This window comes from Macaca fascicularis, chromosome 11, assembly GCF_037993035.2.
Source record: "Macaca fascicularis isolate 582-1 chromosome 11, T2T-MFA8v1.1".
Classification (NCBI taxonomy): Eukaryota; Metazoa; Chordata; class Mammalia; order Primates; family Cercopithecidae; genus Macaca; species Macaca fascicularis.
Genome location: NC_088385.1, coordinates 46,716,941 through 46,734,688, shown reverse-complemented (window position 1 = coordinate 46,734,688; position 17,748 = coordinate 46,716,941). Strand labels below are relative to the sequence as shown.

At 34.5% G+C, this 17,748-nt stretch overlaps 1 protein-coding gene across 4 annotated transcripts in view; it reads right to left on the bottom strand.

Annotated features, from left to right (window-relative positions):
- Positions 1-17,748, bottom strand: part of LRRK2 (leucine rich repeat kinase 2) — a 146,025-nt gene that overhangs the window by 121,602 nt on the left and 6,675 nt on the right. For all 4 annotated transcript variants that reach the window (XR_012419730.1, XM_065524029.2, XM_065524030.2 and 1 more), the window contains 6 exons: positions 16,777-16,886; positions 13,475-13,563; positions 11,126-11,260; positions 9,485-9,619; positions 6,866-6,997; positions 1,213-1,332 (listed from right to left, as the gene is read on the bottom strand). Coding sequence is in view for 3 of the 4 variants with exons in the window: in XM_065524029.2 (XP_065380101.1) it covers positions 1,213-1,332; positions 6,866-6,997; positions 9,485-9,619; positions 11,126-11,260; positions 13,475-13,563; positions 16,777-16,886 (721 nt within the window). In the remaining variant the exon portion in view is untranslated. The remainder of the gene's footprint in view (positions 1-1,212; positions 1,333-6,865; positions 6,998-9,484; positions 9,620-11,125; positions 11,261-13,474; positions 13,564-16,776; positions 16,887-17,748) is intronic.

The following is a 17,748-nucleotide window of genomic DNA, read 5'->3' as shown; positions in this document are numbered from 1 at the left end:
ACTCTAATTCAATATTTTGAAATATTACCAACAGAATGAGGTGTGCTTTAGTAGAAGCCTTGGTCAATTATAAAGATAATTTTTGATATATTACACACCTCATAATACTACCATCCTATACAGATAAATAATAAAATCAGGAAGAGGGTACCAAAAAAAAAAAAAAACCTAATAGACTAGAGAAGGATTATTTGAAAAGATTAGTTCATCACAGCACTATTCACAATAGCAAAGACATGGAATCAACCCAAATGCCCATCAGTCATAGACTGGATAAAGAAAATGTGGTACATATACACCATGAAATACCATGCAGCCATAGAAAGCAATGATATCATGTCCTTTGCAGGGACACAGATGGAGCTGGAAACCATTATCCTCAAATAAACTAACACATGAAGAGAAAACCAAACACCGCATGTTCTCACTTATAAGTGGGAGCTGAACAATGAGAACACATGAACACAGGGAGAGGAACAATACATACTGGGGCCCATTGGGGGATGGGACTGGGGGAGGGAGAGCATTAGGAAAAATAGCTAAACCATGCTGGGCTTAATACCTAGGTGATGGGTTAATAGGTATAGCAAACCACCAAGGCACACGTTTACCTATGTAAAAAATCTGCACATCCTGCACGTGTACACCAGAATTTAAAATAAAAAAATTTTTTTTTTTTTGAGACTGAGTTTCATTCTTGTTGCCCAGGCTGGAGTGCAGTGGCACGATCTCAGCTCACTGCAACCTCTACCCTCTGGTTTCAAGCGGTTCTCCTGCCTCAGCCTCCCGAGTAGCTGGGATTACAGGCGCCCGCCACCACGCCTGGCTAATTTTTATATTTTTAGTAGAGACGAGGTTTCACCATGTTGGCCAGGCTGGTCTCGAACTCCTGACCTTGTGATCTACCCGCCTTGGCCTCCCAAAGTGCTGAGATTACAAGCGTGAGCCACCATGCCCGGCCACAAGTAAAAATTCTTTAAAAAAAGATTAGCTGCTTAATGACAAAGCTAAATCAAGAATGATGTAAAGCAAAACTCTACATGGAGATGTGTATACTTGTCATAACTGTTAGTTTCCTTGAAAGTATTCTCTACTAGAAAATGAGCTACACAGGACAGAACTCCCATCTGTACATATGATTCTCTTGTTACAATGTTCATATTTGATGTCAAATGCCTCTGGAAGAATCTCCTTTTTAGTGAAGTTACTTACTGAGGAGGGCCAAACAGCTGAGCGCTGAGATCTGTAATGCTGCGTTCTCTGGGTACCGCTGCACAGCTTTCACCACAAATTCATGGACTTCGTTTAATACCAGGATATTAAAAAAATTACCTAAAAGTTAAGTGAAACATTAGCTCAATTCTCATCCATGGAAGTTAAATTACCTTTAACATGTAACACTATTTACATCAGTAATTTTGGATGGTGATGAATATTTAATGGCATTAAAACATTTACTGTAATTAAAATAGCTTAATATGATTGAGTAGTTTTGAAATTTTATTTTATGCTGTCATTTATTTATCTTACTTAGACAATGGAAGTGACTGAGCAAAAATAATGATACTAGTTTGGGTTGTATTAACTGCATGTTCTCTGATTCCCTCTCATGTCACGTCTGTTACACATGGCACGGCAATATTCATTGTATAAAATAACTTAATTTTTCTGACTTTTAAAGATGAAACTCTTAAATCTGTCTTTTAGAAGATCCAATATTAAATAGTTTTGCTGAAACCCTCTTCTTTCACTTAAAGGAATAGTGTTCAGAAAATTCATTGGCATGCTTACCATTACTTGATCTTGTCTATGATGATCTCAGAAAAAAAAATAAAAACTAAAATAAATGAGATATTTCACCACCTCCAACCCACCCTGGGAAGAAGTTCCATATCTTTTTATACCCATTCTTCTGAGAATTAATATGACACCCAAGAGTCTAAATCCTTATGAGGAAAAACTTTACGTGATATTCCAGAAATATGTACCTTTTTCCATTTGGCTTATTTGTAACTCACTAACAATTGCCAAGCTTCTTTCTAAAACAAAGAATTAAAACTCCTGTTCATCTATAAGCGTAACTAAGTGATCTCTGAGATACAAAGCCAGAAATGGAAAAGATCCTGTATCATAAAAAACCTAAAGCCCAAATATTCATCAACGGCCTCACAATCAAAAGGCCGTTTAAGCAACTATGGAGCTCCTTTACCAACACCTTCCCATGCTGTTGCCTCTTTCACATTCACCCACCAAGCAAACATTCTCCACAGCCCTTAAAGATCACTAGTGTTTTCAAAAAGATTTTCTTCTACTTTTACCAGCTTGTCTAAACTTGGGTGGTCCCCATCACTCTCTTTTCCCTATTATACCCACACCACTGCCTACAGCTGTTCCGTCACTGACTCACTGTGTGACTCAGAAAACGGCAGGAAGACTAGACCTATGTTCAGACAACTTGTGTGAAAATACATAGCAAACTGTACAGAGTCCTTAAATGCATTAAGCCCATAATTAGATTACATAATTTGGCAAAACGTTAAATATTTACTTACTTGAGGTTTTAATTTTAACTATGAAGAAAAAGTTAAGCATTTTATTCAGCTACTTTTGAAACAATAACAGCAACAATAAATTATCTACCCATTAAATGGAACTAATAATCATTCACTAAGAGATAAACAAGAGAAAAAAGCATCTTTACCTGAAGATCAGTTTGATCTCTTTTTATTTTTAAAAAATCTTACAGAATAATACAAAAGTTGCATACGACATGACAGTTGCCATGGTTTATTTAATTTTAACAGTATAAAATCAAGCACCTTTAATGTGCTCTTCTAGACCAATTTGGCAGTCAAGTAGCATTTCCCTCATCACAAAAACAAAATCACTTCTTCCTCTGGCTCATTTCAAGAAATGAAGGCGAACTCACATTTTAATGTAACATGTGCAAGTTGTAACTTGACTGTGTAAAACATGAAACAGAGAGTTGTACAGTAGTGTGCTACTCTAACACCTGGATTTAAGAAATCAACTTTGAATTAGATTAAAACATTATCAGATATCAGCCAGTTTGTACAACTACAACCTTCTCACGAAAAATAATGAATAAAGGGTAACCTGATAGAGATAAACTAGTAAATGGCTACCAAATTTTAGAAGAAATACTTTGTTTAGGGATGAAGAAATCTGGGTTCTCAGCCTGATTTCACCCCTTACTGCTTACATAATCTTGAATAAAACACAAAGATTGGTGAACCACAGGACCTCATCTGTAAATGTACAAATAATAACAATATCCCATCTCCCAAGATTGTTGCATGGATCAAAAAATACTGTGTGTGTGTGTGTGTGTGTATACACATTTATATATACAAATATATACTGTGTGCATATATATATGCACAGTATTTATATTTGTATATATAAATGTATTTATATTTATAGACATTTGTATATTTGTATATAAATATATGTATATACATTTGTATATTTCTATACATGTATATATATTTATATACATTTATATACAATGTTATTATATTTATATATACAGTACATAAGTAGATTCATACATATCAAATATATAAGTGTATATATACACTTTGGAAACTATGAAAGAAATGTGAAAATATTAAACATGATCATCTTACAGTCTTAGTCATATAACAACATTCAATAAATGCTTATCAAGGAAAGAAATAACAAACTAAAGTTGTGCATTTAAAATAGAATTCAACTTACAAAAAATTCATTTTAACTGAAACTAGGAACTTTCCTAATGCTAAAATCAATTTCCAAATTATACAGGGGATATAATCATGATACTAGAAGTGAAAATACGAGTTGCTACAATGGAGATGTGTCAATTAGTTTTTTCAAATGATTAATGATTTTCCCAAAAATTTGTAATGATGAAAAACTAAATGCCTATTATAATAATCCTAATTTTGCACAAAATATTCCTGGTTATCCTTTTGGGAAAGTGTCATCAGAATCAATTTCCAACAGTTAGCCATCATTCCTTATTAGTCACCAGCCACTCCCTTTTACACGCATTGTTGTCCTCACAAAAATATCAAGGAAGTTTCCAAGGTGTGTGTTGAGGGGCACAGGGAGTTCAAAAAGAAGCTGAAACAAGAGCTGTGAGTTGAACGCCAGAGTAGTCTCGAGGGAAAGCATGAATTTCGGCGCTGCATTCAACAATCGAGTTTCAGACTCTCTGCAAGGTAAGGTAATTCAACCAGAGTCTCCCATATTAAGCCTAGATCTTAAGATCCTAAACTGCTCCCACGTCAGTCCTGTGCTCTGACTTCTGGCAAACACCTCTGAAAGAGCATCTTTAATTTAAGTCCTCAGGATGTTCAAATATTAAACTCAATCAAAGAGAAACTCACAAGCATACAAGAAAACAAGGCTACTGATGGGCAGTCAGCCTAGAAGCAGTTGGTTTAGACTCCCCAGAACTTTACATATAGTTATCAGATACAAAACACAAAATAGCCATGTATTAATCATTAAAGAAATAGAAGGATTTTTTTAAAAAAAAGAAAGCGTAAAAAAGAAAAAAACAAGAGGCTGCCAAAACTCACCTGGTATATGCGAAAATAAACAGACAAGATTTTTTTATAAGTGTTTTTAAAAATCTAATAAATGACCAAGTTAAATTTATCAGGAAGTGCAAAGTAGCTTGGTATTAGAAAACCTGTAGATGTATTTCTTCATATTAACAAAATGAAAAGAAAAAAAAAGACTTACATTTTAAGTATATTTGATAAAATTAAATATTCACCCGTGATTTTTTAAAGCCCACATTGTAAAAATAAAAGCAAAGAAGAAATAAAATAAAATTTCTTAAAATTTTTTTTAAAATGTAGAACCTTGTAAGATGCATTATTTTGGATGGGAGAATATTAAAAATATTCTGTTTAAAATCAGGAAAAAGAGCAAGACAAGGATGTCTACTATCACTGATTCTATTTAACACTGTATTAATAATTCTGGGTCATGTAAAAAGACAAGGAAATGAAATAAAGAATATAAGAAGCAGAAAGGAAGAACTCAGACTGTCATTATTTACAAATTATATAATTGCTATGTAGAGAATTTAAGAGCATTTGGAAACAAATTGTCAGAATTAATAGAAGAGTTTAGAAAGGTAGGTTAGCTCAATATACAAAAAAATCATTTGCATTTCTTTATGAAAACACAGTTCAAAAATACGATGTAAAAAGAAATACCATTTACAATAATAATAAAAATAAGATATGTAGCAATAACTAACAAAGATGTGCAAGACACGTATAGAAGAAATTATAATGTAAAGACACCAGTTCTTCTTAAAATGATCACATATTTTGTGCAATTCCAGTCAAAATCTCAACAGTGTTTTCCAAGGAACTGGACAAGTTAATTCTAAAATAAGTATGGAATAGTAAAGGCCCAAGAAAAAAGGCAAGCTGTGCCTAAAAAAGAATGTATAGTGACTTGACCTACTAGCTTTTCAGATATCAGGACTTGCAGAACTATTAATTTAAATAGCGTTAAATTGATTCAGACAAATCAGATTAATGCAACAGAACAGCAGGGACAGAAACATAAATATATATAGTCGGTGTACCACACAACTGGGAAACAGGTGAACCTCTAATAAATTGTGCTATGATGGTAACTAGCTCTCCACACTTGAAAAAAAGAGGGAGAATCGGGTTCTTTACAAAAACAAACTGCAACAGTTTAATAAATGAGAAAGATTTGGAATAAAATATACAATATATTTATTATCTCGGAAAGGAAAGATTTCTTAAACAAGATACATAGAGTAAATCACAAAGGAACTGATTATTAAATTTAACTATATCACAAAAGCCACTATAAAGATGGTGAAAAGACGTGCTACAAGTCAAGGGAAGGTATTTTCAATACATATAACCTACCATCAAAATATTATTGTCCAGAATCTATGAATCAGTTTTAAAAAGACAGACTATCCTATGAAAAATATTGATAAATGACAGATTGTGTATTTCACAAAGAAGGACCTACCAATGGCAAGTAAATATTTTTAAAAATATTAACCCTTATTTATATTTTCCTAACAACACAGATAGTAGTAGCATAAAACAAGAAAGAACCCAAATGTCCATTGATAGAAAAATGGAAAAATAAATTGTGGTATTTCCAAATAATAGACTACTACTAGCAACCACATGCAAAAATATTTCTGATTCTTATAATCATATTGATATTTGAAAATTGCAGAAGACAACATACAATATAATTACATTGTGATGAAGCAAAAGGAGGCAAGTGTTAACAATTTACTTAAAGAAACATGAAAATGTAGTAAATCATATTTATAAAGCAAAAGATTTGTAAACACAAAATTCTGGATAGTGTTAACCTCTATAGAGAAAGCAAGGGCAAGAAGCAGCCCAGGGTAGCTTCCCCCACTGGGAATATACAATATTTAAGTTGGATGGTGAGTTCTTTGCATTATGCTTTACATTGTATATGTTATGCATATTTTTTGTATATATCAATTCTTACATAATTACATTTTAAATATAGCCTCAACAATAAAAAAACTCATCTATAGAACTATCTCTATAAAAATAAGATTAAGATAATACTTCTTTCACATTCTACACACCTATTTTTGACACTCCTTTTAAAAGTCCATCTAAACATAGCAAAACGGTTTGGTAATTTACAGTATTTTCTTTTTTTTAATTTATTTTTTTCTGGGACTTTACAATATTTTCATTCAAAGTATGTCAATATGCTACTTATCCATCATTATGCAACATATATATTATATATATGTATATCATACAGATTGTGATGATATATTAACTAAGAAACTCACCTAATGTAAGCCTATGGAGCAAACAGCAACTCACTTCTTGAATTTTTTCACTGATAGGGAATGCTTTCATAGCTTCCACCACAATATTATAACACCTGACATTGCCACTCATGAGGACTTCCACATTATTGCCTGAATTTAAAGAGATCATAATTATCAATAAGGTAACCATTTTCCCCTTTCAAATATGCATACAAAGATGTCTTATATAGATTGTAAATAGATGGCAGCATAATGACTGCATTTCCAAATTTAAACATCATGTTCCGTTAAGCAGCTGTAAAAAATTCTAGGCTGTTCATTGATAACATAATGGAATGTAGGACTCATCTTTAGCATTAAGAAAAATTTACTTCTTTCCTGTTTCTTGGCTTAAAGCCTTAAGATCAAAAAAAAGGAAAAATTCAGAGTACTTTTAGTACTGAAAACGAAATGAAAAGTACTGAAAATGAAAGTCTAGAAATGTAATGTATTGGTCTAAGTTTTCAAAAAATAAATTGGAGGGTCTCTTTCTTAACGAGGCTCAACCTCACTGGATAATAACTTTTGCATTTTTTTCCCCCAACCAAAAGAAAGAAAATCAAGAATATGTCACCAGATAGAAGAGTTAAAATCAGTTATGACCTGTTTCCTCCTCCATTCCAGGAGAGCAACCAGTGTACAAGGCAGCAAAATAAAGCTTCCTGAAGGCTCCAAAATAGGTGGAAGAAAAGATGGGAGAAGGAAAAAGGGGAGGCACAATACTAAAATATAAGTCTAAGGGACAAACACAGGTGAAACAGAAAGGAAGGAAAGACTCTACCAGAAAAAGCAATGAATCAATAAAGGGAGTGAAGTGCGAACCTACATGGAGAAAATATGTCTATTTCTGCATCAAATGTTAACTGTTCTTTTATTTTTTTTTTTTTAAAAAGGGCTGTTTGCAAAACATTTTAGTATCTGTTTTGGCACAGCCAAAACTAATCAACTGTTTTCACAAAAAGTGTCTTATAATGCTTAAACATAGAAAAAAAGTTAATAATGTATGGAAATGGTCTGTTAAAGGAGTTACCTGCTTTGATTCAAAACAATAGACTTAAAGACTGAAAAGCAAATGTTTTTCAGTTAGAATCAGTGCTTTAAAAACTCTTGAGTCTTAATTTTTAGCTGCCACTTTCTTTGACTTTTGTATTATGAATCAACACATTTTTACTGGAGTTATGTCAGATGTGGGTGGAAAACAATGGATTCCAAAAACTGCCAGCCCAAAATAAATAAATAAATGAATAAATATAGCCAAGGAAAAGTATAATGAAAAATATATTCAGTTTGTTGGCAATGATGACTCAGAGAAATGTAAAAGCATGGCCTTTCTCTATTATTGTTCAGCCCCACCCACTTTCTAGTGTTTAATTTCCTGTGGATAAGAAAACGTTGTGATTTTATAAACATCACCAAAAAAAAGGCATTCTTTCACAAGGGCATTGGGTTTTTACTCTGCCTACACTGAAGGCTCACACCTTCAGACTGACACAGTGATTTCCATATCTGAAACCATAAATGCAATTACATATAGTATACAACATACATATAAAATACATATTGTGTAATAATCCTGTCAGTGATTTTAGAACACTTATTACATGCCAGGTACTACTCTACATTTTTAACTCGTTGAATCCTCAAAACTTCACATGTGTGAGGATGAAAATATCACTAGATAAATGCATATGTATATCCTGTAGAAACCTACACAAGTAATACATGAAATACAAAGTGTTAATGGGCATTTACAAAACAAAACAGAATATGAGCCATTATTTTAGCTTATTAGTAATCATTGGTAACATACACATCAAATTAATTTCTTCTGATTAATATTTTTTGGTGAAAAAGGTGGCTAAATTTCAAAGCATCATTAAAATGCTAATCAAGAATCACAATAAAATTCAAACTCCTTCATGCAGCTTTTTAGGCCCTTCATGCTCTCCACTCCATGTCTCTGGCCTCACCCACTGCCTCTTATCAAGGTCTCCCTTGCCTCTGTCAATGAAACACAAACGGACAGGATATTTGGGGATGCGCATGCACAGTGGCACACACGCATGCACGCATGCACACTCATAACCCCACACCTTTACTGAGCTACTTTTGTCTTCTTGAAGGCAGTCTGCTCTCTCTTGCTACAGCATCTTTACACTAACCATTCCCACTGCCTGGGCCACTTTGCCTGCACTCTCACTTCAGCTCACACCTCTGTGCACAGGAAGCTCTACTTATTCAATCTTGGCTAAGAGACATTGCCTCACTTCCTATTTGTTCTCCTAACTCTGGGTACTTCTGCCATCACTTCTGCCATTGTAATCACCTCTATACTTATCTGTGTCCCCCATTGTACTACAAGCTCTGAAAAGGTAAGGAACACATTTGTATTTTCCACTATTGTTTCTCCAGCACCAAGCCCACAGCCAACTTCAGTATAGTGTCAATTAATGTAAATTAATTAAATGGATAAATGAATGAATGGGTTTAGCATCCACAAGTTTCTAAATAATAAAAATATTGTTAAAATATACTCAGAAAGAGATATATTGTGATTTTTCAGATACGAAAAAGAAATCACATATAAATGCTACTTACAAGGAATTGCTAGGGAATGTAAACAATGCAGTACATGAAGCACAATTTCCTCTTCATCTTTAAAATTTGTTAACGCACTTAACAATATCATATAATCTTTGTTCTCAACAAATTCAGTTAGTTGCTCCTCTGAGACTAAAAAATGAAAGACAAAATACTGAATAAGCCTAAAGATGATACAGAAGTTTAATTATTCAAAAATTACAACATTCATGATAGTTGTGTAAAAAAATGTAATCTCCTTAAATAAAAAATATATTTCTGTGAAAACAGCCCTTCCTAAGAATGTTATAATGGGAAAGCAAGCTACAGAGATTAAAATAATTTTGTTTCAGTCTATGTTCGGTACTCAATGTTTTGAAATGTAAAAGTGCTAGTCATTCTCAGAAAAACAAAATTATTTACAATTTCATTTGGGAAATTCTAGAGAAAACTGACAGTGACTAATAAAGATGGTCAACTAGAATTGGACATATTACAATATTTGAAAGGGAGGCATTAATGGTAGGCTGCTGAAGGGTAGCTCGGCTAAATGTTTCAGTTCAAGAGTTGTCAACTTGAGCAAATGGCAAGTAATCAGACTTTGAAATACTCTGTCTTAGTGATTTTCCATCAGACAGCAAAAATATAGATCATTAATTTTCACAATTAAAGTCATTTGATCAAGCCAGTAAGTTCCATTTGGAGTCACTGTTATTGGGCAACAACCTCAAAAACATGTATAAAATTCTAGTTTATCTAGCTTGAGAATGGTGCCAGAAATATGTTAGAAAATACGGCACTCTAAGTGATCAACATTAATTTTTTTTTAATTTTATGCCAGTGTCCCTATAATATAATGCGAAATCAGTTAAGTTTTTCTAACAAGTGAAGAACATCATGAAACTGTCTCAGTTATTAGGTGATCTATCCCATTCTGGGAACTGCGAGAAATTAGACTGGTAAACTGATAACTGACACAGGGCCCGCAAAAATCATTCTTATCTAAACCCCTAGCACGGTTGGCTCCCATAATGATACAAAAGGGGCTCTCAAAATAATTGCTAATTGAACTGTACTGTCACAAGCTCTGTGCCCTGAGGCAGGATGCTCACTTCACTGCTGTGACCCATTTCCTCCTCAGGTCAATGGAAAGACTAAACAAGGACTCCAACCAACTCTAAAATTACATGACAATCTCAGTTACCAATCTCAGGGCCAGGCTATGAAATGCATATTAGTCTTTTTCCTGAGGGACACTTTGTAAACCTCCTGGCTCTTTATGCAGAGCCTTTATCAATTTCTAAGACTTCTGATGATGACTCAACATCATAATCCCGATGTAACCTATGCTTGGCTTCAGTTGTATTTTTTCTTTCATAACACCCACACATCCAGTTTTCAAAGTAAACTTTATGCCTTGTTATGCAACTGAAGAAAGTCTACTCCACTGGCATGATTTATAACCCATGAATGCAATTCACTCCACCAAAACAAGCAATACTGCTGAATTAACCCCATTCCTCACCCTTGACAGACAACTCCCCCTTCTTAATAGTAGGATTTTAGAAACCTTCTTCTTCTTATAATTGTGTTCTACTTTTCCCAGTATAAGCCTTTTTTTCTTATATATACTTTAAGGAATTTGACATTTTAAAATACCTCTTTCAAACAGCACATGTAAAGCTTTGCATCCAAGTTTCTGGATTTCATCATTGGCTGGAAATGAGTGCATGGCATCAAAAATTAACATGAAAATATCACTTTCTTCATCCAATATCAGTAAGGTGATTTTACCTATTTTGAAGAGAATAATATGCTCTGAGTAAAGATCTGCTTTAACATTTAATGTGTTAATTTTTACATGAAGACTGTGAATGGTTTGTAGACTCACGATTTTTTTGTTTGTTTATTGACAAACCACTTAACTGCCCTAGATGTTAGACTTATCAAGCTCTAGATCTTTATAAATGAGATAAATTCTCAGTTCACTTTATTACAATTTCATGAGTCCCAATCAGTACTTCTACCCTAGATAACTTGCCCCAAACACCTGAAATACATTCTTATGCCTCTTAGACATCATCTGAATATTCTACAGGTACCCCAAACCTGGTCTACTCCTGTTCCCTGTCTTCATCAATGATACCATAATCCAATAGCTACCCAAGAGAAACTCCTGAGTCATCTTCTTTTTCCACCATCCTTTCTCTTCTCATTCTCTATCCAAACAACAAATCAATTCGTTACCAAGTCCTTTAAGTATATCTCCTACACATCTTGAAGATTCCTTCTGAACAAAATGCCTTTTGAACAAGGCACCTTCATTCCTATTGTGTTTTGCATTCTCATCTAGAATGCAAAAACAGATGCTTAATTGCTCTACAGGCCCCAATTTCTACCCAACTAGTTTATTGCCTGCATTATATTTCTAAAACACAATTGTGGTCTTGCAAATCCCTTGCTGGAATCTTCTAAGATCTTCTCATACTCCTTAGTATGAAAAAACAAGACCCATCACACAACTGACTATAGTACATGTATCTCATCAGCCCCTTATCCCTCTGCACATTGTCTTCACTCCAAATATGCTAAACACTGTTCCTCACTAAATATTTTGTTACGTCTTTGTACTTGGACTAACTGCTTGCCATACTCTTGCCTTTTACTATATCAAACATCTCCTATCATAATCCAAAACATAACACAAACAGCATCTATTCTGTCAATAAAAATAATAATACTGGAATAGGAATGGTAGTACTGTATGAGGCTAACTTTAATATATTCCAGTGTGGAGAGATTTTTCAGATTAATAAACCCTCATCTTCCTGTCCATTGCCAAATGAAGAATGAATACCCCTCAAAAAAAAAAAAATACCTCCCAAGTATGAGGTTAAATTAAATCATGGTTAAGACTGTTAGTGCATTCCATACAATATGGTCATAAAAAGCGGTGGTGAAATGCTGAGTACTTTCTTGTTTTTCCCTCATACTCTCATCTTCCTCTTTCTCCATCAAGGTCTTCATCTCTTAGCAGGACTGATGTGGACTGATGAGGACATTTCAAACCTTCCCAATCACATGTCCAGCCTCTCTTATGCTATTCTCCCAGGCCTGTGCACCCATACTTCTCTCAACCTAAAAAGCCCTCCCCTACATGGAAGGAAACTCCTCCCAGCCCTACAAGATTAGCTCCCTGTGAGCAGCCTTTCTTCTAAGAACCTTATATAATAGGCAGTGTCCAGCACAGCAATGCCCACAACTGTTGCATCATTTCAAGATTTTTTGTTTTCAGGTCCGTTATTTTCCAGGCCAAAGTTTTCTCAGGGAAGGAACCTGACATGGAGAATCAGACCCTGTTTCTACCACTTAGTGGCGGAAGCAACTTCTCTGCATTTCAGTGTTTCTCACTTAGAAAACTGAGATAAAATCCCTATCACGAGGGGTGTTTTCAGGTTTAGGTGTTTAAAAGAATGTGAAGCATTTTACTTGTGAAGCCTGGCATCTAGCAAATACTCAAGAAGTAATGTTATGTATTTTCAAAATGTAACTATTATGGCATACTCCAGAACATACATTATAGAAAATATATTCAAGATATATATGGAGAAAGAAGTAATAATGCAAGGGCATGAATGACCACTAACCTAGGGAGAATATGAGATGTGGGTCCAGATTTTGGGAGCAAACATCAGGCTACAAACAGAGATTTGGGGACAATATATAAGGTAATGTTTAAAACCAAGGTATTGAATGAGATTTTTTGAGAGGCAACGTATAGAGAAAAGAGATAAGGAGAAAAGATGGAAACAGAAAGAATTTTGGAAATAACTGATATTTAGATTACATTGTGGCTGTCACATCACAAGGTCTAAAAAAAGATGCAATTTTAGGACATTTAAATCAAGCTACCCTAATCCTGATCTTTAAAAAAAAAAAAAAAATTTAAGTTAATGGCATCAATTTTTTTTAAACTGAATCAACACGAAAAACATATACATGTATTACCTGAAGTTAGGAGGAGATCTAAGGTCTTCAGTCCAATCATTGACAAGTTTACACTGGCATTATGAACTGTTAGCATTTTAAGAATCAATCTGGAGTTAAAAACAGAAATCAAGATAAGAATGAAATATCATACTCAGAAATTTGCTTATTTAGATTTTTTTGCTCACCTATTTTTTATTACTCTCATTGTATTTAATTCCCTATAGTGAAGCTCATGTGTTTTTGTTGTCTGTTGTCTGCTTTTAGAGACAAGGTCTTGCTGTGTCACCCAGGCTGGAAAGCAATGGTGCAATCAATCACAGCTCACTGAAACCTCAAACTCCCGGGCTCAAGTAAGCAATACTCCTGCCTCAGCCTCCTGAGTTGCTAGGGATACAGGAACACACCACCACAGCAGGCTAATTTTTTCATTCTTTTTTGGACAGACAGAGTTCACTATGTTGCCTAGGCTGGTCTAAACCTCTGGGCTCAAGTGATCCTCCTGTCTCGGCCTCCCAAAGTCTGGGATTATAGGTATGAGCCACCGTGCCTGGCCATGTGTGTTTGTTTCTTTCTACAAACCTGAATCAGGCTTATAAAAACTAACAGGGAATGCTAATTAGTTTGATTGTGGTAATATTTCACAATATACACATATATCAAATCAACTATGTACCTTAAATATAAACAATTTCTAATTGTCAACTCTAATAAAGTTAAAAAAACAAACAAAAAATCAACAGGGAACTATTATGTGTCTCATTTAAAAAGGTAAAAGCGCTACTTATTTTCCAATAAATATTCAAATTCAAAAATTCAGATTCACTATTTTCACCCAACTCCATGTTCAAAATATCATGAAGTCTTATATACATCGAGAGCAAACCCATTTTTACATGTGATATAAATTTATAATTTATCTTAGACATGTTGATATATTAAAATATAGAGAGATATAAAGATGTTAGTTTGTGTATATAAATTAAGAATTCATTTCAATATTTAAATTATTGATTGCTACTGTTTTTAAAAGAGAAATTAATAATATATTAAAAAGTGGGCCGGTAGCACTGGCTCACACCTGTAATCTCAGCACTTTGGGAGGCCAAGGCGGGGGGATCATGAGGTCAATAGATCGAGACCATCCTGGCCAACATGATGAAGCCCTGTCTCTACTAAAAATACAAAAATTAGCTGGGTATGGTGGTGCACTCCTGTAGTCCCAGCTACTCAGGAGACTGAGGCAGGAGAATCACTTGAACCTGGGAGGCAGAGGTTACAGTAAGCCGAGATCAGGCCACTGCACTCCAGCCTGGCAATAGAGCAAGACTCTGTCTCAAAAAACAAACAAAAAAAAAAAAGTGAACTTAACATATCAATAATGTTTAGTTCAAATTCATGAGATTTTAATCTCTATATTATTAATCCCAAAATATAATCTCTAGTCTATTCCTGCACAGCATTGTTTGGCGAATTGTTGGGAAAAGACTGAGCTGACCACATCTAGAGCTTTGTACGTATTCAAGAAACGTTGCATAATCTCCATTTGGCAGTTGGAGGAACTGAATGAAGCCAGTCTTCAATTCTCTGCCAGTCTTCCTCCTAATCACCCTGCCCCTACCTCTCCCTGTACCATTCCCACTCTTCCTGACTTTGACACCACGGAAGAAATTTTTCTTCAGAACTGGTAAGTCTTTGGAGAGAAAAGGCCTTGAAAAAACAGAAATCTGTTTTGCAATCAATTTTTGCCGGGAGTGACCTAATACACTCCACTGGAGAGAGCAGTGTGTCTATCTTCTTCACAACTGCATTGTTTCTGGCCTAGAGGAGGGGCTTAAAAAACATTTGATGAATGGAAGATGAATGACTGGATGAACAAAGTGAGTGAATGAGTAAGTGAGTGAGTGAACAAATTTCCTGTATAAATATTTATGTAATTTAATTTGAACAGCTGGTTTGAACAGGAATATGACTAGATGAGTTTCCCAAACACTCCCTGAGGTTATAGACTGGCTCATCTTTGGACATCTTGGAAATTCTCAACCAAACCAAGGGACACTTAAAAGTTACAATTGCTAATTACTGGTATATTCTGAGTAATTCCTCATCAAAAGCTGTATACTTTAGAACTGAAACATAGAATTACAAAGATTAGATTGAAGATGAGAACTCCAATTAATTGTAAATATGCTCTTTCCAAACACACCCTTTATGTACTGAAAACAAGAAGAGCAACACATTTGTCAAAGAGGGGAAAATGTATAAGCACAGATATGTTCACTTATGGCCAAACATATAGCTCTAATTTGTCTAAATTTGCAGCACTACTTGATACTGATCACCAATATAAACACCTAAAAATTTTTCATAAATTAAATTTTCATAAACTGTATACCATTGTAAGCCAGATATATTCACAATTTCCTTTTCCGTGGTAAAGAAAAGTCACATTACTATAAAAAAGATTTAAAGTTAATGACAGAAGGTTTGTTTGTTTGTTTGTTTGTTTGTTTGTTTGTTTTTGAGATAGAGTCTCACTCTGTCACCCAGGCTGGACAGCAGTGCTGCAATCTCGGCTCACTGCAACCTCCGCCTCCCAGGTTCAAGTGATTCTCCTGCCTCAGCCTCCCGAGTAGCTGAGAAGATATTTTTTAACTGTCAAGAAATAATGTATTTTCCTGAAAACACATTCTTCTTCAGAAAAGGTTTTCTTAATTAATTGTGGCTAAGGAAGTAGTCTCATTTAAGAAGTCATTATGCTGCAAACTGCAAAAACATAGCTGGTAAAATTGTCATCAAGATTTGGCTGCAGATGTGCTGAAAGGTAATTTCCTCTTTCTTACTCTTTTTGAAAGCCGTAGTTTAAACTTACTGTGTATATATATGAATATATATAAATGTACCATTTAAAGACAGAACATCAACTTTCAAATTACTACGTACAGAACTAACTTTTCTCAGTTCCCATTTTTTTAGGAACTAGTGGTTTGTATCAGTTCTATTATTAAAGGGCAAAATATCTTCATGGTTTGAATGCAAAAGTACTCATCAAAAATCTACAAGTTAACCAGTTTTATAATTATATGATTATATTATTAAAATAACTCCTGACATGTTACCTTAAATGTTTGCTTTCTAAATCAAACTTCTGAGTTTAAAGCTCTCTATAAATGTAAATCATTGACTCAAGGAAAAATATCTGTATTTCAAAGAATTTCACAAGAGTAGCCTTGGATTGCAAATTCAGTGTGTCAAAGGGAAGGTTTTTATGTGTATAGATAAATACTCAAGGCAGTTTGTTTTTACATATCTATCATACTTACTGGTGAACACCAAGGACTTCCCAATCATTTCCAACATCCTGGGGTCCCATTAAGCTTTGCATTGTACCCGGGCAGATTTCTATTAATTTGCACAGAAGTGACCAACCCACCTGAAAACAAGAAAGACATATATTCACGTGTTTTAAAGAATGTTAATAGAACATACTGAGTCAAACATGAATCTCTTCAGTCTTAGTGGAATATATGCTTATCTCACTTGTAAATAATTGTTATAAAACAAAATGATACCCTAAAATGCTTACCAAGAAACAAAAGCAAGCCATATCCTTAGGATACACCTTTCTCCAAAAATCAAACCAGAAAGACATACAAAAAATATAACATTTCGGCTGGGCATAGTGGCTCACGCCCGTAATCCCAGCACTTTGAGAGGCGGAGGCGGGTGGATCACGAGGTCAGTAGTTAGAGACCAGCATGGCAGAGGGTGAAATCCCGTCTCTACTAAAAACACAAAAATTAGCCAGGCATGGTGGTAAGGTTACAGGCATCTGTAACCTCAGCTACTCGGGAGGCTGAGGCAGGAGAATCACTTGAACCCAGGAGGCAGAGGTTGCAGTGAGCCGAGATTGCGCCACTGCACTCTACCCTGGAGGACAGAGCAAGACTCCATTTCCAAAAAAAAAAAAAATATATATATATATATATACACACACACACACACACATAAATATATATAATTTCTAAATTTTGAAGAACATAGACATGCCTATTGTCTAAGGCAAAATAAAATAAACTACAAAAAATAGTTTTAGAGGTTGTACCAAGATTATTAAGTGCAAGAACGGCTATACTGGATCCTTAGTACGTTTCTTTTCTTGTTTTTTTTTTTTTTTTTTGGTTTTGATTTGTTTTTGAGATAGGGTCTCACTCTGTCACCCTGGCTGGAGTGCAACGGCGCAATCACCGATCACTGCAGCCTAGAACTCACGGCATCAGGTGATCCACCCACTT